The sequence below is a fragment of the Panthera onca genome, chromosome C2 (genome assembly GCF_046562875.1).
Source record: "Panthera onca isolate mPanOnc1 chromosome C2, mPanOnc1 haplotype 2, whole genome shotgun sequence".
Lineage (NCBI taxonomy): Eukaryota > Metazoa > Chordata > Mammalia > Carnivora > Felidae > Panthera > Panthera onca.
In genome coordinates, this window is record NC_138347.1 from 113,123,612 (window position 1) to 113,148,428 (window position 24,817).

The following is a 24,817-nucleotide window of genomic DNA, read 5'->3' on the forward strand; positions in this document are numbered from 1 at the left end:
TTTAATTCCATCTGGTGAAATTTCATTTATTTACTTGTTTGCTGCAAAACCTTGCAATCTTTTGTAGATTTTTATCTGAAAGTTCTAAAATTAATTACAAATAAGAAAAGGTGATTTGAATATATAAATTTATCACTGTGGGAAAACTTTTACAAAGAACAAAGTTGTTTTCTCTTTAAAAATGGAATTCAAAGGATTAGGTGAGAACTCACCCCCAAAATAACTTTAAAATATTTTGAATACTGGGGCGCCTGAGTGGCTCAGTCGGTTAAGCGTCCGACTTCGGCTCAGGTCATGATCTCACGGTCTGTGAGTTCGAGCCCCGCGTCAGGCTCTGTGCTGACAGCTCAGAGCCTGGAGACTGTTTCAGATTCTGTGTCTCCCTCTCTCTCTCTGCCCCTCCCCTGTTCATGCTCTGTCTCCCTCTGTCTCAAAAATAAATAAATGTTAAACAAAAATTAAAAAAAAAAAATTTTTGAATACTGACATTTGTGTATATATAAAGATAGGTCCACAGAGATCATCAGATTATTGAATAAAACAACAGGTTTCCAATGTTATCACTAGTAGAAACACATTTCAACTTTAGTTTTTAAATAATAAGCTGAATAATATCTTAAAGGATTTGTCCTTCATAAAATACATTCTGATTCCTTTCAATCTAAGCTTTAATTGGCAGGAAGATTACAAATGCATATTTTCTAATTAGCAGTAGAAAGTCCCTCCACCCCTGCAAAATAAAATAAAACAAAGAAAAAGAAAAAGAAAAAAGGAAGAACCTAAACACTGGGACTAATTTAGTAGAGGCCAACCCCAACCTTAGACTTAGACTCCTTAGACTCCATCCCCCTCTCCTTCAACAGTCCTCTGGCATGCTGAGCTCCAGCCCTCTGTGTTCCCTTCAGGTGAATCACCTTCTGATTCCTGCAGGTTCAGGAAATGCTCTTCCGCAGTCGACAGATCTCACCTACTCTCAGATGTGAGTCACTTACTTTAGCGAGAGAGCAAGTTGCTCCAGTTGTTCCAAGCAGGACAATCTGAAAGGGTGCCTCAGAGGACACTCTCAAGGAGGGTAGGGGAGAACCCACCCTCTCTGACAGGGAGAAAAATGCTTATTTTTCATGCTGTACCAGAAAACCCACTTCTCTGTTAACCATAGTTTCAAGGCTTATTCTTAATTAGAGTTGAGAAGCTTGTTCCAACTCGAAGACACCGTATCAGGTGAATGGACACCCAGACACCGCAATGAAAGGTAAATCAAAAAAACTTTTTTTTGATTTTCTTAAAAGCTGTGGTTGATAGGACACAGCACTGATTAAGACTGTAATTATCCTTCTGCTTAAATCTGAGGTCTGAAGAAAAAGTAGAAATTAGAATATGAACTGAATGAGATAATGTAACGACTCTGTGGGAGGCACCACAATCCAAAACAGGGGCCATACATGCTTCATGGGGCTTCGCGGTTTCCCACTCAGGCGGGCGGAAAATGTAAACTGTGTATCGTGACTTCAAAAGGGGAAATGATGATTTGGAAATCACTTCTGTTTCAGTGAAATCTTTTATCACATTTACTTTATTAAGGTTGAGTAAAATCCACAGTCTCTTCTCATTGTTTCCTACGTCCTAAAATGTACATTTGTTTCATAATCCTTCATTTACATTTTTTTAAACAGGGAGACCAAAATGAGAAAGATGATTTTTCTGCCCAGATTGCCTCATTCTGATAAAAGAATCTCAATCTTCTCATTGTGCCACAAAGAACAGGGCGATCCTCATTCCTATTCCATTAAGAGATCATGTTAAAACATGTCACGAAGGCACTGAGGAAACTGCCCGGCTACTGACAAAGGGCTCGAGACAGCTTAGTTCGGCTTCACGTTCAGACTGTTGGGGAAGTTTTTGCTTCACTGAGGAAAACAAAAAGCAAGCATGGGGATTTGAACCTGTCAGTGTTATAATAAAGACTTTAAAAGATAGGTGAGCCTAAAGTAGAGGGACTTTTCGTGGTTAACAACATTTAGCTGCTAGAGAATTTTATATTGTATTTCAAATTGAATCTGCTTTCGCGTTAGGCGTATTAACATTTTCAACAACAGCTTTCTTTCAAAATCCTAACTAGAGATGCCAACTTCCTAGCAAAATACACAGTAAAAACTTTGCTTCTCTATTACCAAAACTATATGGGACAGGGAGAGCCAGACATTGCTCATATTTTATATCATTATTATCTCTGCCAGCTTGGGGTTAACAAAAGTCTTTCCTTCTTGAAATTAGGAATCGAGGAGATTCTCTTAGTCCTTCAGCAAAATCCTTTGCTAAGACTATCATTTGCAACATCTACTTGAAAAGTCTTTTGATATACGTGGGTGAAGGCAGAGGGGCTGGAGGAATAGATTCCTGAATACTGTATTTAAGGATGTAGGCACAAAATCATAACTTTCATGAAGAGGCTTAGGGGAAATTTCCTAGCCAGAGACAGCGTGCTGAGAGGGATTCCTGCATTCAAGGAAGGGGGTAGGTGAATAGACACTAACTGAAAATTGATGTTTTTATTCAAGCTACTAGTGTTCACGCCCTCTTCGGAGTCTGCCTGCTTTTCTCCCTTCCTTGCTATCTTAGGGGTTCACTTCCTTCAAGAACAAAAAGTATTTCATGCTTAGCCTGTACTCAGAAAATTCCACAGAAATTTAACATAGAGGACACAAGAACAGTCATTGGTTCTTTATATGCCTCTAAACAGGAAAACTCATACAACTCCCTCAAAGCCTGTCCTGGTGAGAACAGAAGTGAGGTGAAATCTAAGGAAAATCACCTGGGAGCAGCCCACAGTCTTGAGGACAGAGGTTCTCCATGGGCATGGGGACAGAAGTTTGGTTCAGGGCAGAAAGTCAAGGACTCACAGCAAAATGACCAGGGCTAGGATGCAGACTGTGCCAAAAGTTATCAGTAAGTTGGGCAAGCCTCTTACTTCCCTGGAAGCTCACTCCCATCCCTCACAATAAAATGAGGGAATCAGATTAGATGGTCATTAGAGGCCCCCAGCACCTCTACATTCCCACAATCCAGGTGATATGCCGAGGTACTAGGATTCGTTATCAAGAACCAAGGCTTGGATCTAATAAAGGAATGTTGGAGGGGGCACTGGGTGGAGCCCAACAAGATAAGGAGGACTGATCCTCTCTCCATTTCTGTCCCAGCCAACTACATGATGTTAATCAAATCCCAACGTCTTTAGGCTCCAGATTCTCCCTCTGCAAGATGGAGATGAGAACAGTTAGCTCCTTGCTTCCTCAGGTAGAAAGCTTTGCAGTAATACAAACACAAGGGCCACTTGCAGTGCTTATAGCTGTGACCATCAAAAGCAGAGAGGGAGAGCCAAGGCAACCATGACCTTGTGGTTAAAAAGTAGATGAGATGAACCACTTGGAGAGTATCAGAGTGAATAAGAAACAAGACTCACATGTTCTCCATCAGGCCAATGGTTAAGTCTAAGCTCCTTTCTGACCTGGCGACACGTTTAAATATTCTTCCTCCCTATGTGGCAAAAATGGGCAGAATAGAATGTTTGTTCTCTACCTTGCACCTAATTAGCATATTTTTATCTTTTATTAACATTCATATTAGCCATAGATGAGAACATTTACACTAAAAGACGCTTGAAGAAGAGTACTGATTAAGTTTCACATAGTATAAGACATCACATTAAGCCATTCATATCAGTGACTCCTTAATTTCTCTTATAAGGCAATTTCTAATAATAATTTCTATCATTTTAGAAACAGAAGCTAACTCCTAAGTGACTTTTTATAATGTAGTAGATAAAAGTCATGACACAAACTGCCCTTCTAGCCTTAATACTAAAACAACCATCATAAATACATTGATATCTTAATATATGCCCAAGAGCACTGCATATTTCACCCATATTCAAAAAACAAATGGAGACAGCTGTAAATACTGTTATTACCACCATTTTACAGCTGAGGAAACTGAAGTTTAAAAGATACACAAGTAGCAGAGCTCTCATCCTGAACCATGTTTTTCTGCCGTCAACCATGCTCTTAGTCACTTTGCAATCTCTGAGTAAATGCACTATTTGCCATAGTGACCTCCCCCCCTTTTTTTGCATAGTTTATAAGCAAAATTATATAGATTTGTGATTTATTTACTGTACTACTGGACTGCAAGAGATAAATGGCTATCTTGGGTACGTGATAGATTACAGTCAAGATAGAGCTACTTTACTTTCTACTCTTTCCAAAGGAGACATCATATAATAATCAGCACATGAACCCCCAATTCGTGGGGAGGCAGCAACAACAGAATAGTTATGAGCACAACAGTCAGAGTGACTTGTGTTCAAATCCAGGCTCCATCACTTACCACGTGTGTTAACCTGGGCTCTTGTACTCACAGGTCTGCTGAGGGAACCTCGCTAAGCCTCAATTTATTTGAAAAATGGCGTGGGGGTGGGGGAAGACTATTCTTACTAACACTCAGGTAGCATCAAAATAGTGAGTTCTTACTATATGCCAAGCTCCAATAAAAAGATCTCTAAGGATCCGATGAGGTAATACTGTGGTAATACCTCATTCAATCCTCAAATCAATCCAATGATGAATATTTTCCAGGAGAGAAAAGGGAAGCATCGAGGTTAGGTAACCTGCCCAAGTAAATGGCAGATCTGCAACTTCAATCCAATGTCTTTTTAATAAATTAAAGTGTATCTAAATAATTCACAACTGTCCTACATGCACAATAGGATTAGCCAGTATTTGCCAAACCCTTATGCTTCTTAATGCTGTTGCTGTGCCTCACAAGATAGAAACATAGACTTTTAGCCAATAGACTGAACGTGCTCTCAGGTCAGAGATACTACTGGCCTTCAGCCACTAGAGTAACTCTCCAGCGGACAGACAGTAGAGCAAAACTCTGATTTTCAAGGCCATGGAGAGTACTAAATAAACCAAGATTCTGGTTGCTTCCAAAGCAGAAGTCAGTATAAAAGAGGACAGCTGAAATAAAATAATCTAAGGTTCCTGCACTACAGATGCTTATGATCTAGTTGAAGAAAGGAAAAGGCTAAGAGAAAATACTGGGCTGTTAGCACTCAGCTACATGGCTTCAGGCAGAGAGCTGACAGAGGAGAGGTAAGAAAATGACACATGGACATGAGCTGCCCCTAGGCTACAGGCACCACAGGGTCTGCCACACTGCTTTTGGGATGGATGGCCTCCCTGGCCACACCTCCTCCTCTTCCAACCTACCAGACTCAAAGCTTATAAACAAAACTGAAAACAAATCATCATTGCGCTTTTCAAAACAATGTAGATAAATTGGTTGAAAGAGAAAATTGGAAAAACTACAAAACTAATTGTTTACTAGATGCATTTACAAAGAAGACAATCCTTCATAACATGGGTACAATGTGGTTACCCACAGTAAGATATAATACTTAAATAATCACAGTTATTTTGTGGTTGTTTCCACCAAGCATTGTAATGATCTGGATAATGAAAACTTTAAACAAGATGAAGTACTGCACGTGTCAAAGTGTCTAATGTAGTACCTATATCATATGTAGCAAAATGAAGGAATAAAAAACAGTGGATGCCATCAAAAAGGTAACTACTGTATTAATGCATCTGCATATTACAGTCATTGTTTAATGGATATTTCCATTGTATTTATTCAACACCAATATTCCCTTCCCCCTAAAACATTCTTTCTAATTTCATGCTGCAATAATACATCCTATCAAAAATTTCTCAACTGGTAGGTAGGCACATGAAAATGCCATTTTCACATGTACAAAATATTATTTCCATGTGGTTCAATCTAATACACCATCATTAGCAGTAAGAAGAAACTTCAGAGCTTCTGAAGTAGTCATCCCAAATTAAATACAAAGCCATTAATGTCTGAAATCCTATACATTGTCTCAAAGCTTGTCTTACAAACTCATCAATTTCCAAAAGGAAATTATGAAGGAGAAATTGGTAAAACTCAGGTAGAGCTTTGGAGCAAGCATCAGGTAACAAGGCTCTAGTCCCACAGGGAATGAACAGAAACGCTAAGGAAAGGTTTGGTGCAGCCAATGTCACAAATTGTAACCCACAGACAAGCTTTATTGGGCCTACCCAATGTGTTAACAAAATTAATCTGTAACTTAAAATTCATGCTTCTTATATATCAGATAATCTGATAGCAGCTGACCCATACACCTGTGTGGCAACAATCCAGAGCCTGAGACTAGGGCAACATCCCCCCAGGACATATAGTCCTCAGCCCTGCTGTTTATCTACCCTGACGCTTTGGCTGTTAGCTGGATCTTACTAGCATACTAGTACTGTTGATGATTTCTTCTGATACCTGGCTCTCTTTCCTTTGGGGGGATATTACCTATGGGGCTTTATTTGAATTGGCAACCCTCCACTTTAGTCCCCCTACTTCAGAGGGAGGTGTTCGGAAACATCAGAGGACCAGTGTATAATGACCCTTCTCCTGGCCTTTGTCCATGTCTTACATGAGATCAACTGCCAGTTCCTATTCTCTCAGCCCTTCCTGTGTTGTACTCTTCTACTTCAGATGGCAAAATAAGATACTCATTAAGGAAACAATGGTAGATCTCTGCTAAGATCAGTTTAGGTCACAGGGGGCAGCCACATTCCAAGAGAGCCTAACATGAAGGCAAATGTTTTTTGAGCCTGACCCTGTATCTTCAGGTACTCTGATGGATTCTGGAGATAGAAGGATTCAGAGACTCTCAAGCAGTCAGGCAAACAAGGAAAATGCAATAGTTGGAATTCTGGACAACGAGGCAGACAATAGGGACTGAGGAGCACTGACACAGTATGGGGGGAAACACGGAAGGCTTTTAGAAGAGGTCGCAGAGGAGTGAGACTTGAAAGCTGTGTAAGGAGCTTGCCCTTACATAGCTGGGCAAGGGAAAAGCGGGATTTCCAGAACAAAAGGGCCAGGTAGACAGGCAGTCTGGTGTAGCTGCGAAGTGGGCAGGTAGGCAAGATCAGGTCACGAGGGTACCTACAGAGGGGCTTCAGCTGTATTGTGTAGAAGACAGGAAGCTAGAAGAGAGGGCTGTAATGGTAGAGGACATTAATCAAGGAAATATGACGGGGGAAAAAGAGAAAACACATATGAGAAATATTATAATAATGCAAACAGTTACTTATTTCTCCTAGTTGAGCAACTTACCATCTGTATACATCTATCCAAAATTATTTTGATTCAAATATTCCCACTAGTTTGAGAAGCATTGTTTTAAAAATCAGGTAATTAATGCCAGTGATGTTGATTTTAAGAATCACTTTAAAGAAAATACTATACGTGTGTGTGTGCATGCGCGCATATATATGGGTATGTGTTCACACACACATACATGAAATCAATTATATATGACGCCAGATCCTTTTATTACATATATATGAGTGGGGAAATTTATTTCTTGTTTTTATAAGACGACAAAGTAAGTAACAGGTCTGATGCTGATAAAAATGTGAAATATCCACTAGTATTAAAGGCCTCATTAGAATGTTTTCATTATAAATGAAGGTAAGGGATAAAACTGAAGGAGGACTTGCCTCTTAGGAATCAGTCTTATTCTATTAAACAACGTAACGGTTTGACTAAACTGTGATCTGAAGATTTAAGGTAGCTGAGTGGACACCCATTCTACAGGTAGGTGTTCTGTTGAGAACACCTCCCCTTTACCCACAGCTAGAAAACTGTGATGACGACCTTCCTGGAATGGTGAGAAGACCCCCACCATCACAGCATGAAGAATCACGTTACCTCTGAAGTATAGTGCCTCCACCATGGAATGACCCTTGTGAAGTCAGGAACAGCCACTCCCTGAGCCTGTGCAGAGCACTCCTCCCTTCTTCAGGATGTGAATCCAGCAACTGAACACTCTACCTGGGACCTTAAATTCTGAGATATTTGTTTTAAGGAACCAGAAGTTACCTGAAATATATTTCGTTCCACATATTCATTTAAAACCATTACTCTGGTTATTGAAACTAGAGCCCCTAACCTCTCTGACCAGCCTCCTCTGTTTCAATCATCCAGAACTGAGCTATATATCAATCAGACTTTGCCTAAAGAGAAAATAAAACTATACATGTCAATTCGGTCAACTCTAAAATTTAACTATATGATTAATAACAAATTTTATTACTGAACAGAAAAAAAAACGTACTATTTGCCATGAGTTACACCTTTATAATACTGTAGTACTTACAACATAAAATTGACTTTGTATATATTATCTCACAACTTCTCACAGCACCTTTGGGAACTAGTCCAGGCATCTGTTATTTTTCCCATTTCAGAAATGTACAAGTTCGAGAGCTAAAATGTTTCGTCTAGGGTCACAGACTTAAATAAAGTAAAAAACGTAATACCTGCCTATGAATTGAGGTATAAGACACTAGCCAGGTTACTTCTGAGGTTCCACTCATCAAGTCAAGTAGCATAGCAGAGAGGCTCTGGGGTCACAAAAACTAAAGCTCCTTTCCTGGCTTTGCCTCTCAGTGTGTGTTATGTTGGGCAAGTTGTTGAATCTCCCTGGTAAGGTTCCTCTCCTGTACAAAGGGAATAACCAGGTTTAGGGAAGGTTGTAAAGAAGCATTAGACCCAAGCCTTGCCTTCATGGAGTTTACAATCCACTTTACACTACTCTCAAAGAAATAGTTACCAACAAGTGGTCAGAAGTCACCTGATAAATAATCTGCTAAATCTCAATGTGAACCAAAAGACACACAATTGTAGGCTATAGATGTCAAGTGCAAGTCTGAAAAGAGAACTTGAGAGTAGTACCTGAACAACCTGATGGACTGTGCTTGGCACTCCAACACCTTTCGGATGTGACTCGAAGCATGCATTAACGAAGCGACCTATGACTACAGTGACCTAATTTCAATACCAAAAAAAAAAGTAAACTGTATCCAGTGAGGTAACCTGTTTCTTTCCCAAGGCCTCCAGCAAAGCTGTTGTTACCAGCATTGGAAAACCCTCCCTCCCACACTCCTTCCAGCTTAAATTTAAGGTATTCTTGGGTTACAGACGGTTCCAAAATAAGAGACTATTATCTTTCACCAGAAACTTCACATTAGATGTTTTTTTTGAATGTTACATCTTTACCATTGAAATGTAAGGATACCACAACAGTATTCCCATATGAGTTACTAATTTATTATGGCTTTTCTGTGAGAAAATGACCAACCCGCTGCTAAAAAGACAAAACAGAACAAAACAAAACCCTCAGATCTGAAATTCTAACAGTTTTGGATGTGAGCCTCTAAAATTCAAACAGGAAAGTGGAAGACAAGTAAGAGAGAACCACTGCCACCAAATAATCACTCCAACAAGTGATGAATAACCGCATTCAGGGAGCAAGCACTTCACTGGCATTCATTTTTCCTATCTTGATCAGAAGGACAGTAACGAGACCCTGTGCAGCCAGAGAGGACATTGCTGTGTCCCAGCAGGCACACCTGCTGGCTCTTTCTGCTGAGGCAGGGGTTCCCCCAAGCTGGGCACAAGGGGCTCACCAACCAGGCTGAGGTCTAACACAGTGAATTCTAACTACAAGGCTATGTGCCTAAGGTAGCAGTTCACCAGTCCTGGATGCTAATCCTTCCCCTGGTCCCCCCGTTACCCTTTCAGGGAAACAGGAGAGAGTTAGACATCTAACACGCCTAGGTTTAAGCCTCTACACCACCATTTATAACCTTTCCTTCCTTGGGACCCAGAATCTCAGTTCTCCCTCCAAGAAAAACAGTTTAACAATACCCAGCAGGGTTTTTGCTTAAAGACCCCAGCACAGGGCTGAACACAGAGAAAAGCTCAATTGTGACCATTAATAATTCTGAAGTGTGAACTAAGTAAGATCTCCTGACACTATTTTTCTGAATCGCTGAGGTACCAGGAAAATCATTTGGAAAGAATACTCTGCAATGGTCCTCAAAGCAAGAAAAATTAGGAGTCCATAGGCAAGGAGCAGAGGAAGAAGAAAAATACATTTATAAACCTAAATAGAACACTTCTTGATCCATATCAATCAAATGTAGTCACATAAGATTAAATGACAAACCAAAGGTTATAAAATCAAATATCTATAGGATCAGACAGTTAACACTCCCAAGTGAGGACACCCAGGATGCCAACAGAAAATGCTGGGAGCTGGCAAACTGGCGTGCACACTGCCCATTGGGAAGAGGCAGCTGATGCTGCTGGATTACTTGTGCTCAGTGTTTGCATATCTCATTCTTGAAAGTAGGATCCAAATCTGAGTTCTTATATGCAATTTCCTGGTGTTTTCAACATTGTTCAGGCCAAACAAAACTAGATCTCCAGTTTAGAAGATTAGCAGTTCCTTCACCAGCTGGACGGGAGAAAACAAACGCCCCCTCTGCCCTGTGCCCCCCCCCCCCCCCGCCTCTATTTCCTGTCCTCCAAAATGAGGCTCCAGAATCGTTCTTCATTTTTATTCTGGGCCAGTATAATAGAACTCCAGCTTCAGCTTCTATCAGATCTGGGATGAATCCTGACTCTACCCATTACTCGCCATGTGAGTCAGGGCAGGTTAATTAACGAGTCTGAGCCTCGGATCATCCCACCTGGGGGGAGGAAAGGGAACGAAGCACCTAGGTCATGGGGCTGCTCTGAGGATTGTACGAGACATCAAGCAACTGGTCCAAGGTCTAAAATAAAGGAGACACTGAGAACACAGTAGTCCTTTTCCACCACCCTCATTCCACCATCTCCTCAGTCAAAGGAGGATATCAATGGATGGTTAAAAAAAGAAAAAAAAAGAAACACAACAACAACAACAACAAAAACCAGGCCTCTAAGCATCGATACCATCTAACCTCAGGAATGGCTGTGAAGCTTGGGCCTACATCAGACATCACATTCTTGAGTGGTTTCATCAGCTCTCAGCTGGGGGAGCAGGAGGTGGCACAACAGGATTCCCGCCCGTGAACGAGGTCCTGGAACCAAGCCATTACTACCGCTGAAGCAGCCCTCATTGCAACACCCTGCAGGCGCCAGGACATGCCAAGGACGCACAGCAGCCCTGCAGTTTATGTGCACACAGCAGTCAGATGAGGCTCAGACACAACTTAAAGGGCAAGCTCGCTGAGCAAAGAGATCAGTCAAAGGGCTGGGACCACAAACCACATAACACTATCAGCATCAACAAGGTGATAAGAACATGGTTCACTTTGTGTCCAACCTATCAATCACCAGATAAATTCTATTGTGTCCCTATGCTACACAACGGGAACCAGCAAGACAGCTCCTACCCTGTGCAATGGTGCCAGGTGGTCATAAATATTCTTATTTTAACCTGGCGGTCATCCCTTCGTGGACATATCCTCATATTCGTGTTTTTCATGAGGAAATGGAGGGGCAGAAAGTTGGAAGGTAACAGAAGTTGAAACCCCACACTCTACCCCACTGCCACCGTGCTTGGCTAGGAGTAAGGGCAATGGGTGTTTGTTTTTTACGTTAATTATTTTTGAGAGAGAGAGTGCACACATGCATGAGTTGGGGGGCAGGGGGCCTGCAGAGAGAAGGAAGGAGAGAATCCTAAGCAGGTTCTGTGCACTGTCAACACAGAGCCCAATGCGGGGCTCAAACTCAGGAGTCACGAGATCATGATGTGAGCCAAAATGAAGATTCAGACACTTAACCTACTGAGCCACCCAGGCGCCCCACGGTTGGTTAAGGTTGACAGTTTCCAATCAAATGAAAATGATCTTTGAATTGCATTTGGGGAAGGACTACTAGAAATAACACCAATAAAAACTAACATTTAACACAAACAAAAACATTTATAAAGCACTTATTTATAAATGTATATTCTAAGTTAACCTCTTAATGATGCTATAGAGCAGATAACATTATTGTACCCATAATTCAAAAGATTCATTATGGGAAATTTATCCCCAAAGCTTACTGGCAACTCTTAATTATCAAAATCCAGCTTCTTTTAACTTCCACCCTCTACGATCTTCAAAACAACAAAAATAACGCCTTCTATCTGATTAGGAACTCTAATGCAAGAATTTCTGTACCATTTAATAACTCGAGTTTAGAGAGCAAAAGAAAAGCATGGCTACTTGGGTTATTTAGAAAAAAAAAATCTGCCAACAAGAAGCAGGAGAAACTTGAGAGGAAAGAAGCAGAGACCAGACAGGAGGTCAGTACAGCGACCCACACATGAAACTATGAGGGCCTTGTTCTAGAAGGGGCCTTTGGGGGTAGGGGTTGTAACAGCTTTCCTTCACAGCAAAGGAAAGATGTAATAAGACAAACAGGAAGATCAAGTAAGGGGCTGACCAGGTAAGGGGCAAGGAAAAGAACTACCCTGTAAAGCACTCCTTTGACCAAGAGATGAAGCAAATATTCAGCAATAGGGATAAAAGGAAAAGTGGTTTCCATGGAGGAAAGGGAAAACAGTTCAAGTTCAGAGTTGTCGACTATGAGGAACATCCACATATAGCACATTCCATTGTGTACGAAGGACTGAAGTTTAGGGAAAGGAAAAGAGGGATCAGGGAAGAGAGGTTATAGCTGAGCATCCGAGTAGACATGAGCACTCCTGAAGAAAAGGAAATAAAAGAATGAGGAGCCATGGCCTAAATTCGGGAAAGCACGTTATTTAGAGATGGTAATAAAGGAGATGGAGGAGAGAAGAGACTCTCAGAGGCCAGTACAGGAGAATAAAGTATCTCATTTCCCATAACTAAAAAACAAATTAGATTCCAGAAAACACAAGTATCTTATCAGAAACTAATTAAAACCCAACTCTTCTATATAATTTCAATAATAATTAAGAGAATGGAAGCATGGATTCCCCAGAAGTCTAAATCATCACCCATATCCAAGGTCTCTGGATTTGGGATCCAATTCTAAAGATTTTATTTTTTATAGTACTTTTTAAGTTTGTTTATTCATTTTTAGAGAGAGAGAGAGAGACCACAGGAGAGGGAGACAGAGAAAGAGAGAGACAACAGGTGGGAAGGGAGAGAAACAGAGAGAGAGAGAGAGAGAGAGAGAGACACTATCAATCCCAGGCAAGCTCCTCATTGGCAGCACAGAGCCTGATCTGATGCGGGGCTCAAACCCACAAACAGTGAGATCAGGACCTGAGCTGAAACCAAGAGTTGGACACCTAACTGACTGAGCTATCCAGATGCCCCTGGGACCCAATTCCAAAAGAGGAAATTCATGAATGAATCATATATATTGCTAAGCAGCCCCCCCTCACACACTCCAAGAGATGCAACTCTTGCTAAATGTACTTTGCATTTCACCACCTGCTTTAACAGAAGATAGGGAATGTACCTGTTATGTGTTTCTCTTGGTCTTGAAACTCATCTGTAGTGTTGGTCAGTTGCTAGCCTATTTGTAGGACTTTTCCTTTCTGTGTGCTCTTTTGTCCTTTTTAACTTGAGACGATATTTATATGTCATAATTTGTATCAATTTTGAGCATATGATTCAACACTTTTTAGTAAATTTAGAGTTTTGCAAACCATCACCACAATCCAGTTTTATCACCCCTCCCCCCAACAAAACCCCTCATATCCTCACAGTTGTTCTCAACTCCCACCCCCAGCGTTGAGGCAAACACTAACCTTTCCACTTCTATAGATTTGTTTTTTCTGGACATTTCATCCAAATGTTATGTAGTCTTTCACATATAGCTTCTCTACCTGGCAAAATGTTTTTGAGGTTTGTCAATATTATAGCTGCATTTCATTCCTTTTGGTTGTGAAGTAATATTGCACTGCAGGACTATACCACATTTTGTTTATCCATCATTCATCAATTGATATTTAGGTTGATTTGACTTTTAGCTACTAGAAACAATGCTACCAAAATATTTCCACAGGAGTCTGCATAGGCACGTTTTCATTTCTCTTGGGTAGATATATATGCGTGGAATTGTTGGGCTGAATGATACATTAGTTTTACCTTTATAAGAAACTATCAGACTGTTTTCAAAGTGGCCACATCATTTTAACTTCCCACTAGCAATGCAGAAGTGTTTCTGTTTTTCCACGTCCTTAGCAACACTTCATTTTCTCATTTTTATTTACAGCCACTCTGGCAGATAGGAAATAACATCTCATTGTAGGTTTTTATTTAAATATCCCCAATGACTAATGATGTTGAACACCTTTTCGTGTGCTCTTGGTGAAAACGTCTACACAAATCTTTAGATAATTTATTTTCTCGCTGGTTTTCTTATTAAGAAGTTGTAAACGTTCTTTGCACACTCTGAATACAAATCCTTTATCAGAAATGTGATATATAAATACTTTCCCCAAGTCTCTTTTCTGGGTCCGTCTTAATGGCTTTCTGCTTTCTCTCCCACTGTTGCGTGTGGCTCACGCATATTAGCTCCTCTTCTAGTATGGGTAAGCCATATTGGAATTCTTGTTACTCAGTAAAGTATATTTGAAGCCAAGAGAAAGAAAACCATGTAACTTGGGAACAGAGAAATGTACACATGAAGAGGTGTTTGTCAGGTAAACTCCATGAAATGTTTCCATCAGAAGCTTGATTCAAAAAAAGAAAAAAAAAAGAAAAAAAAGGCTTACTGAATCCAAGGGTTATCGTTATGAAGTTCAGAAAACTGCTTCAATCATTCTTTTGAGTAATTTTTAATAATTAAAAACAAAGTGGAGTTTCACATCCTTGCCTTACTTTAAAATCCTGCAACACTGACACCAAAATAGGAAAGACTCTTAAGAGCCCAAGTCATTGTCCATGCTCTGTTAACCAAAAAAAAAAAAAAAAAAAAAAAAAAAAAAACAAAAACAAAAAAAACAAAACAAAAAAAAAAACCTTTTTGGTGCCCACCATGTAGTGATTTGACACGAGACATGGATAGGGTGTCTAAATTCACAAAGAGAGGATTCTAGTGGAGAGAGCGTTCACTAACAATATGGGAAATGTTTTTTCCATCTACTACCAAATCTAGCCCCCAGAGTTCACGAGATACTAGGGAACAGAAAAGGGCAAAGTAACAGATAAAGAAACATTTGCTGCCAAACTCTCCAATATGCTTCTGCCTGCAAAGTGCTCTTTTCCTGCTGACTCAGCAACTGTAAGTGCTTACACCAGCCAGAAATCTGCTTTGCACTTTTAAGGGGATGAGGTTACTTGGGATCTCTGCAGCTGCACAGTCTATCAACAACATCAGTAAAGAGAAAGTCTCACATGGTTTCATGAGCAACAGTGTGACTTCCCCTGTAGCAAACCATTTAAAACATAAACACATTGGACTTGACCAGCACGCTTTTCAAAATCAGTTTCCAGAATTTCTGCTTTTATCAATACTTCAGAGAAGCCAAAAAACACAGGGCTACTTGAAGGAGAACCGGAGGAAACATTTTCTAGCATTTAATGTTACATGCACATATGATCTCAGCTAATCTTTTTTTTTTTTTAATTTTAATGTTTATTTATTATTGAGAGACAAGAGACAGAGCATGAGGATGGGAGAGATAGAGAGAGGGGGAGACACAAAATCCGAAGCACGCTCTAGGCTCTGAGTTGTTAGCCCAGAGCCTGATGCGGGGCTCGAACTCACAAACCGTGAGATAGATCATGACCCAAGCCACAGTTGGACGCTTAACCAACTGAGCCACCCAAGCACCCCGATCTCAGTTAATCTTTATAAAAATGTATGGAATCTGAAGGTCTGAAAAGTTAAGGTATTAAGTCATAATCGCACGCCCGTCACTGAAACCCAATTTAATTCTTCACTCCTAATCAAAACTTTCAGATTGAATGGAACTGTCAAAGAGAAATACAGGGACTTATGAGGCAAACGTTCCAATGATGTTAAATTTTTAATGGAATTCTATGTTTGAGGAAAACATAGAAGCTCACACAAATTACAGTCCCAAAAGGGATTTTATAGGGCCTTCAGGGCAATTCCAGAAAGGTCAGGTGACTTACTAGAGGTCTCACAGCTGGTTACTGTAAACCCAGAACTAGAACCCCAGAGATGATAAGAATAGGATAGATACTTGAAAGCATGTGAGCTTAGGGGTGCCTGGGTGGTTCAGTCAGTTAAGCACCTGACTCTTGATTTCAGGTCAGGTCATGATCTCATGGTTCATGAGTTCGAGCCCCACATAGGGCTCTCTGCTGACAGTGCAGAGCCTGCTTGGGATTCTCTCTCTCCTCCTCTCTCTGCTCCTCTTCCAAATGTGCTCTCTCTCAAATTAAAGAAAGATTTTAAAAAAGAAGAAGAAAAAGAAGAAGAAGAAAACATGTGAGCTTCTAAAACACTCTTACATACATCAGCACTAGATCTTTATAAAATTTTTTAATAATCTCCAACTGCATGTAAGTCTTGTCATAGATGCATTTATTATATGCTCAGGTTAGGTGCGGGGGATTTGGTAGAAGCAGGGAGAGGACCACATAAGCTAACACGTTCTGAGTGCATTCCTATACCCAGGTTCTGATAAATGTCTTAAATGAACTATTTCAAGTAGTCCTTATTACAATCTTGGAGTATGATTATTATCATTCTAATTTCAGAGATTATTATCATTCTAATTTCTGAGTCACAGAGACATTAGTAGCTTTCCCAGGGCCACAGAGTGGCATTCAGATAGACCACATACACAGAAATGGTCCTTGCTCCATGGCAGGCTGAAAGAGAACACAAAGCAGGCAACTCTCATTTGGCACAGCTGTTCATATCCAAAGAGTATGCCTTTTCTGAATTGTGAAGGTATATACATGTATTTTTAAAGAAAAGGTAGAATTCCTGTGTTCAAATTCCTTCCTAACTTTTCCCCCCTTTCCCCCCCACCCAGGACTCAAACCAGGGATAGCCTATGCCGAACCCTCCCCTCAGTCATCCCCGAGTGTTTCCTGACACATATTTTTGCTTACAGTCCATCACAACTGAAGAATGGGGCTCAACTTGACACTTGCAAAATTACCAGGTAAGCTGTAGAAAAAAACCCATAGAAAATCTTCTTTCATAAATAACTGTTATTTATACTGTGTGACACTTTGGGAATTTTATTGGCTACTGTACCAATTAACAGAATAAATCCACATTTAGCCTGGCCTTTCATTAAATATAAAACAGTGAACAGGCAGGACAGAATCACAGACCATCTCAAAAAGGACAAGAAAGATTACGTTATGATTTGGGGAAGATTTTTATACCCAAACTAAAGTATCTGTTAGTTTCCAGATGTAATAGTTTAAGGTTCACCAACGCTTCCCAGGAGGTCAAAGACAACAAGTGCCTACTCTCCTATTTAGAAAATGCAACTATTGGGGCGCCTGGGTGGCTCAGTCGGTTAAGCATCCGACTTCAGCTCAGGTCATGATCTCGCGGTCTGTGAGTTCAAGCCCCGCATCGGGCTCGGTGCTGACAGCTCAGAGCCTGGAGCCTGTTTCAGATTCTGTGTCTCCCTCTCTCTCTGACCCTCCCCTGTTCATGCTCTCTCTCTGTCTCAAAAATAAATAAATGTTAAAAAAAAAAATTAAAAAAAAAAAAAAAAAGAAAATGCAACTATTTGGACAATGACCATACAAGGAAAGTTGACCGCACAAGGGCAGTTGTGCCATGGTAGTGACACCCTATAATTTGTATGACTTCTGTGTTTCATTCCTACCAGGCAGGTAGAGCAGTCACATATTGTTGATACTTTCACATTTTGTGCCAAAGAGTGACACACCCCAATGAGCAATAACGCAGCTATACCAAAAGCAAAAGGACCAAGATTCTTCACCGCTCTATCATTCATCATGTGACCACTATTAATGAGACAAATTGTAATTAATGACTTAAGTTATTCAGTAAACGAACATCTACTAAGCACTAGAGACTGTCCTCGAAATGATGTTTGCAGAGAATTTAACTCTTGGGAGATCCAGCAAAATGGCTACTGTTTATTCCACTTTACAAAGTGTTGAAGTAACTAAACCAGCTTCAAGTGGGACTTTCCGCAAGGACAAACGTGCTCTTTTCTGCTTGGCCCAATACAGTAGCCACAAGCGCTGAATGCTATATATGGCCACAAGCCCGTGCATTTCTCCAACACACACAATGCCCCCCCACCCACCCACCCACACACACACACACACACACACCAAAACGGCCACATCCCAATGGTCAACACATGGACTACAATACCACTCTCACAGAGGCTGGCACAAAATGTTAATTTACTATGGAATAGGGTTCTTATGTCAGTGTCTTTGTTAATCTAATTTAAAAGGAGTTGGAGAAGGAAGAGCAGGAGAGAAAATAACAAAGGAATCCTCACCCTCAATTATCACTCTGTATCAAGCTCTGAGCTAAATAATACAGGTAATAACATCTTAGTAAACAAGGAGTGTGTGAGAAAATAGCCTTTACACTGTAAAAACACCTTCTAATTTTCTTAATTGAATCACCAAGCTACCTGTCATTAAAAATGTTCCCTACCTTGGCCAAGTTTTTTATTGAGGGTGAAGAACAACATGATAAAAGTAACTGGGTGAAGAGAGCCACACACGTTTAAAGTTCATTGTTCCGAAGAGTGAGCTCTGTGCGCAGAAATGCTTCTGAGCACACTCACCAGCTTTGGGAGAATCTGGGGCAAAGATACATAAGAGAAGAAATAATGGGAGTGGCTGGCAAAAAAGAACACAAACTTAATTCTTTAAAAAAAAAAAAATCAGACAAAACTCTATATCAAGTTTTGAGCCTTCCAGAGCAACTCACAGATGGTTCTTCCTGCTAAAGAACCATTATTTTTTCTTTCTACTACCATATTATTTCATAAAATAATTCATAACAAGTTTAACAACTTACTGTTTAAGCTGCATTATAAGTGTGGAATTTGTAAATGAAGAAATAGCCAAGCCTAGGCCTAGCCTACTGAATTAAATTATTCCAAAATGTTAATCTTATACATAAACTAAGGAAGTAAATACTATGAGGTGACATAATCAACAAGCTCAACACCAGACTGACAAAACCACCATAACCACTGTGGAATAATGCCACTCGCACTTGGTATCTGTCATTTATGAGACACAGTGTTTGTTAAGTACTATTTTTGAGATTCTGATTTAAGACTCCATCTTTAACAATAACCATAATTGATCAGTAAATCATTTCATAAGAGTGCTTGTCCATACAATTAAAACTTTAAAATATAACAATATACTGAGCAGACACACAATCCCAAACAAACACTGGGATGTATGGGTCTTCCCAGTCCACAGTGTATATGCACAATAGATTCAGTGAGTCAACACTAAGGGCTGAAATATCCATGCCAAGTATGGCTACAGTTTGTGAACCATTCTATTTGCACTTACAATGGTTTTGAAAACCATTCATAATTGTTGTAAGCCAGAGCCATCGGCTGACCACTTTCAGTCTGTGTCCCTTGGCTGGACCACTTACCTTGATTAAAACTTACTTGCCCTCTCTCCATTTCCCACAGGGTTCTATTCTGGGTTAGATGAAAGTGACTGCTAATAGTTTAATTGCAGAAATTAATTCAAGCACTATCTTAACCCAGGTAAAATTGCACATCTTAGAAAGCTTCTAATAACATTGATGCTGATGGGGATCTTGTGGTGCAGAAACAGCCAAGATTGCAACACTTCGTTAAGTCAAAATAGGCTTGAAAGATACTGTTCAAGACAATATTTGAAACTGGCAGCAGTTAATATAGATGGCAGCTGAATCAGGCATTTTAAACTTATAAAGCCTAATAATACTGTGGGTCTCATTGTAACAGGCTAGTCCAGCTATAAATTACTAGCCTGTGTGAGGGTATTTCAGCCTGGAAAACCAGTTTTTAAAAACACTTGTAGCAAAGAATAAAAGGGAAAGAATTAGAAAGAGGACAAGGTTACTCAGGAAGAGCCCACACTTAAATTCCAGGCAGCAATTTAAGAACCTGTTTTTGGATTATAATCATCAAAACTATCTTCCCTGTTATATTTCTTCAAAGAAGGGAACTAAAGTACATACTACACTGCCTGTCATGTAGGGAAATGAGGCCAAAATTAATGCTATTACCTCTAAAACAAAATCATTCCAAAACATAACTGTAATTATAATAAACAATATTAATAAGAAGTAAAGGGGCGCCTGGGTGGCTCAGTCGGTTAAGCGGCCGACTTCAACTCAGGTCATGATCTCGCGGTCCATGAGTTCGAGCCCCACGTCAGGCTCTGTGCTGACAGCTCAGAGCCTGGAGCCTGTTTCAGATTCTGTGTCTCCCTCTCTCTGACCCTCCCCCATTCATGCTCTCTGTCTCAAAAATAAATAAATGTAAAAAAAAAAATTATAAAAAAAAATAAATAAAAAATAAAAAAATAAAAGAAGTAAAAACTCAGTAATGACCTTCCCTGTGACCTTACATCTGAAAAGGTCATTTGAAAATTGTGTTAGTCCAGGTTTAAAAGACAGAAAACAAGGCAGATGACAAAACATAATGGATGGCCAAGGGATTTACTGGGGGAAATGCTTGCAAGGGATTACAGACTAAAATGCAGGTCTGACCACTGTGCAGGACAGGGGAGCAAGGAGGATGAGTGGGAAGATTCAAACTTGAATGCAGTTTGACCAAAGTTCTGACCAGAATGATGAGGCTTTCAGCCAAAGTCATTTGTCAGAGGAACTCTTCTGTCCCAGGAAAAGTCTTGTCTTAGCAACCTTCCTGTGGGGAGTTACTGGCTTCGAGCAGCCTGTGGGAAGTGTCCATCAGCAAGAAAACAGGAGTGGATTCAGAGCCCTGAGTGAGGGCTACCCATGGGTTTCACTCCCCTCACAGTAGGAGACACGAGAGGCCCATTTCCATGGCTGCCATGTAAATAAGATTCTCATACGTCATGGTACTGATTATGCGATAGAGTGGTACGGCATAGGCCTCTAACAACATGAACTAAAAATTCCAAAAATGTAAAAGGTTTAAAAATGTTATGTAAGTGCAACAGGTATAGCGTAGCCTTGTAAATAAAAATAGGTATCAGCCTAGAACTATTTTTAACAAGTTGCTCTCCATGATAAGAAACTTCTATATTAACAACAATTTCTTTTTGTTTCTATTCCAAATAATGGTCCCTAAAGGCTCTTACATTCTGTAAGAAAGTCAAGGGCAAAAACTTCAGAAATCACCCACTAGTTTTACTGTTTCTCAATTACTGATGATTCAACAACTGAACACCGGGAGAGATTTTAAAAAGTTATTTCAAAGTGTGTGCCAAAGGCTAACCTAAAAGAATAACTAGTGTTAGCCATTTTATTTTCATTAGAGGAAATTCCAATTTTCTGCCAACAGATTTTATTGATTCTGTTTGTAATGATTTCAAACACTAAATTAAAAATCAGAATAACTGCCATTGGTGGATTTTTCCTTATTTTCAAAAGACTGGCATAAAGAACCAGAAATACAACATTTTACCCAAGAGACCTGGGTGTGCATGTGTTCAGGGGGAGGGTGGGGAGGACTTGAGGGAGAGGCCACTAACGCCCTGGCCACTCAAAACATTAAAAATGCACTAAAGTAACTATTTAAAATGCCAAAGGCATATTTTAATTTGCCTAAAATAGCAAATAGCAGTAGCCTATCAAGGAGACTAGTAGTCTGTGGGGCACACATGTTAAGCTCTGACATGATGTCTCCCCTCTTCTCCGACAGATAATGAGCTGAACAGCCAAGGGAGTCAAGCACCAAGTAACACGAGCGATGGACCCGGAAGGAACATCACAGTTAACAACGAATTTGACACTATTGTCTTGCCTGTGCTTTACCTCATTATATTTGTGGCAAGCATCTTGCTGAATGGTCTAGCAGTGTGGATCTTCTTCCACATTAGGAATAAAACCAGCTTCATATTTTATCTAAAAAACATAGTGGTTGCTGACCTCATAATGACACTGACATTTCCATTTCGAATAGTGCATGATGCAGGATTTGGACCTTGGTACTTTAAGTTTATCCTCTGCAGATACACTTCAGTTTTATTTTATGCGAACATGTATACTTCCATCGTATTTCTTGGGCTGATAAGCATTGATCGCTATCTGAAGGTGGTGAAGCCATTTGGGGACTCTCGAATGTATAGCATAACCTTTACTAAGGTTTTATCTATTTGTGTTTGGGTTATTATGGCTGTTCTGTCCTTGCCAAACATCATTCTAACAAATGGCCAACTAACCAAGGACAATGTTCATGACTGCATGAAACTTAAAAGTCCCTTGGGAGTCAAATGGCATGAAGCAGTCATTTATGTCAACAGCTGCTTATTTGTGGCTGTGCTGGTGATTCTAATCGGATGTTACATAGCCATATCCAGGTACATCCATAAATCCAGCAAGCAATTCATAAGCCAGTCAAGCCGAAAGCGGAAACATAACCAGAGCATAAGGGTGGTTGTGGCAGTGTTCTTCACCTGCTTTCTACCCTATCACTTGTGCAGAATTCCTTTTACTTTCAGTCACTTAGACAGACTTTTAGACGAATCTGCACACAAAATTCTGTATTACTGCAAAGAAATGACACTTTTCCTATCTGCGTGCAATGTGTGCCTAGATCCAATCATTTACTTTTTCATGTGTAGGTCATTTTCAAGAAGGCTATTCAAAAAATCCAACATCAGAACCAGAAGCGAAAGCATCAGGTCACTGCAAAGTGTCAGAAGATCAGAAGTCCGCATATATTATGATTACACAGATGTGTAGGGGTTAAGGGGTCAGGAGGCCTACTCTTGTTTGCAAAGTGTACAGAGTGTAAATAAATGTTTCTTTTGATTATCCTTGCTTCAGTCTATCAAAATACGGACAAAAGAGAATTAAAATGATATGAAACTTGGGTATCATTTGAAACTAAGAAAAACATTAAGGCATGCCAAAAAGTGAGCTAAGCGAGAGGCGGTGTGCAGTTGAGTGGCAGGTTCATGACTCGGGGTTTCAGGAACAGACTGCAGAGGCAGAGAATGCCATGGCAAAGCCAGGGCACTGCCAGCTAATACTGCTGCTGGGAAGCCACTTCTGAGATAAAAGAACACAGAGAGGAAATAACTCTATGTAGCTGTAGAGTTTAAGATTTGGGATCATTTTTGTCTGATATAATTAGGTACGTATTAATTGCTAGGCCCTCTGACCTTCCATTTATGAATATGTAGGACCTCGGGCAATCCGCCCTTCAATGTATTCATCAATGTCCGTGCACATCAGAAAAAACTTTATAGTGTGGAGGAGGAGGAGAGGGATTTAACTTTATTTCTTAAGCAATGTATTTGACAGGCTGAATCCAACTGACTGATTTTAAACTTAGGCTATTTCAAAAAAGAAAAACTAGCTATGAAGACAAGTGGATCTCGGATAAAACACGACATTTGCCATTATTATATTGCTATGCTGCTAAATCCTCCTGGGTTAAAAAAAGAGAATATGGAAGCTTGGTTAATAATCAAGCATATGTGGCTTGTAAACAAAAACCATTTAGTAGTCTTTATTTTAGAAAAACTTTTAGCAAATCATTCTTTCCTTTTAGCTATATCCTACCTTTAATAGTGTTATCATTAGTTTAAAAATATCACCTTAAGTTGAAGGATAGAGTTCAATAAATTAAGTCAAAAAAGGACAGGGGTAATCTTTTAAATCTTACAAGATTTTCTTCTTCAAGAAAAACCCTTGAACCTTCATTGATTTCAAAGCCTTCAGCTGCTTGAGCATAGCAAGTGCCTGATTTGTTGCTCACACTGTGTGAGGAGTGGGGCAAGCATTAAAACAGGAGAACTGAAGGCACGTTTGTCAATTTGCTGACAAAGAGAGGACACTATGGTCACTAGAGACAAAGCACACACATGCATAATAAAGTGTGATGCTTTATTAGACTCTTGTAGACCATCTACACAATTCTAAAAGCTAAAGTGAGTGGAAATAAGGGCACAAGAATAACACAGAAAAGTGACTACCATCACAAACAGAATTCAGGGACTGCTAAGTTCCTAGTAGGTGAGTCAGATTTGGCAGAGGGATTGGTAGCAAAGTGATTAAAAAATTATCTGAGGACCTCTACTGAAATGTCCATCTGTCCATCCAGATTCCAATTCCATAAATTCCAGGGGCACTCCAGCACATGAATTAATAACCCCTCATTAGGTCATTCACATAGCCACCCCTCCCCGCACTGTGTACCACTAGCCAGGTTAAGATAACTATGTTTAGATCAGCTGATGTGAAAAGGCACTTTGAAAGGCTAATTTATTCCTCCATTCTCCCCATAATGTCTAGGTTGAGTTACAATTGTGCTATACAAAAAGGAGCAACACTATGGTTGTGAAAATTTTCTCAGAATAATGTGTCTTGTCCTCCCCATGTCCCATTTCTCTCCACTATATGACGACTCACAGTCAAAAACCTCAAAATGGTATTACCCCGTTCACTGTAATTGTGTAGGCTGTTAAATCCACGGTCACCACAGAATCCTCCAAAATACTAAAAACCTACCATCTTTAATAGCATCGAATGGTTCCATTTAGCATTCTGGAATTAACAAACACTTCTCTACCCCAGAGTTTATTTAATCCTCTAATTCAGACCTCAATTCTAAGAGGACTTAAAATATTTTCAATCCCATTCTAATGTTTCTAAAATAAGACTGCTGTATAGTTAGTGGGCACATTAAAGTGATGATGGTTTTATTCTCTAAAATGATCTTAGTAAATCAATGGGACATCTTAACACACAGGATTAGGAAAATAAATTGCAAGAAAGCATTATTCAGGTA

General features: G+C 39.9%; 2 protein-coding genes across 16 annotated transcripts in view; one reads left to right on the top strand and one right to left on the bottom strand.

Moving 5' to 3' along the window:
* MED12L (mediator complex subunit 12L) overlaps window positions 1-24,817 on the bottom strand; it is a 333,571-nt gene that overhangs the window by 111,524 nt on the left and 197,230 nt on the right. The window lies entirely within an intron of this gene.
* GPR87 (G protein-coupled receptor 87) lies at window positions 694-22,836 on the top strand. Its single transcript, XM_060638972.3, has 3 exons — window positions 694-1,252; window positions 16,874-17,005; window positions 21,722-22,836. Exons 2-3 carry the CDS (start codon window positions 16,972-16,974, stop codon window positions 22,762-22,764), a joined length of 1,077 nt encoding a protein of 358 aa, XP_060494955.1. The 5' UTR covers window positions 694-1,252; window positions 16,874-16,971; the 3' UTR covers window positions 22,765-22,836.

Excerpts from the sequence above, each read along its gene's own strand:
- GPR87 (XM_060638972.3), top strand. The coding sequence starts at position 16,972 with ATGGGGCTCAACTTGACACTTGCAAAATTACCAG. Across the intron at positions 17,006-21,721 it reads GACACTTGCAAAATTACCAG|ATAATGAGCTGAACAGCCAA; the intron begins GTAAGCTGTAGA and ends CTTCTCCGACAG.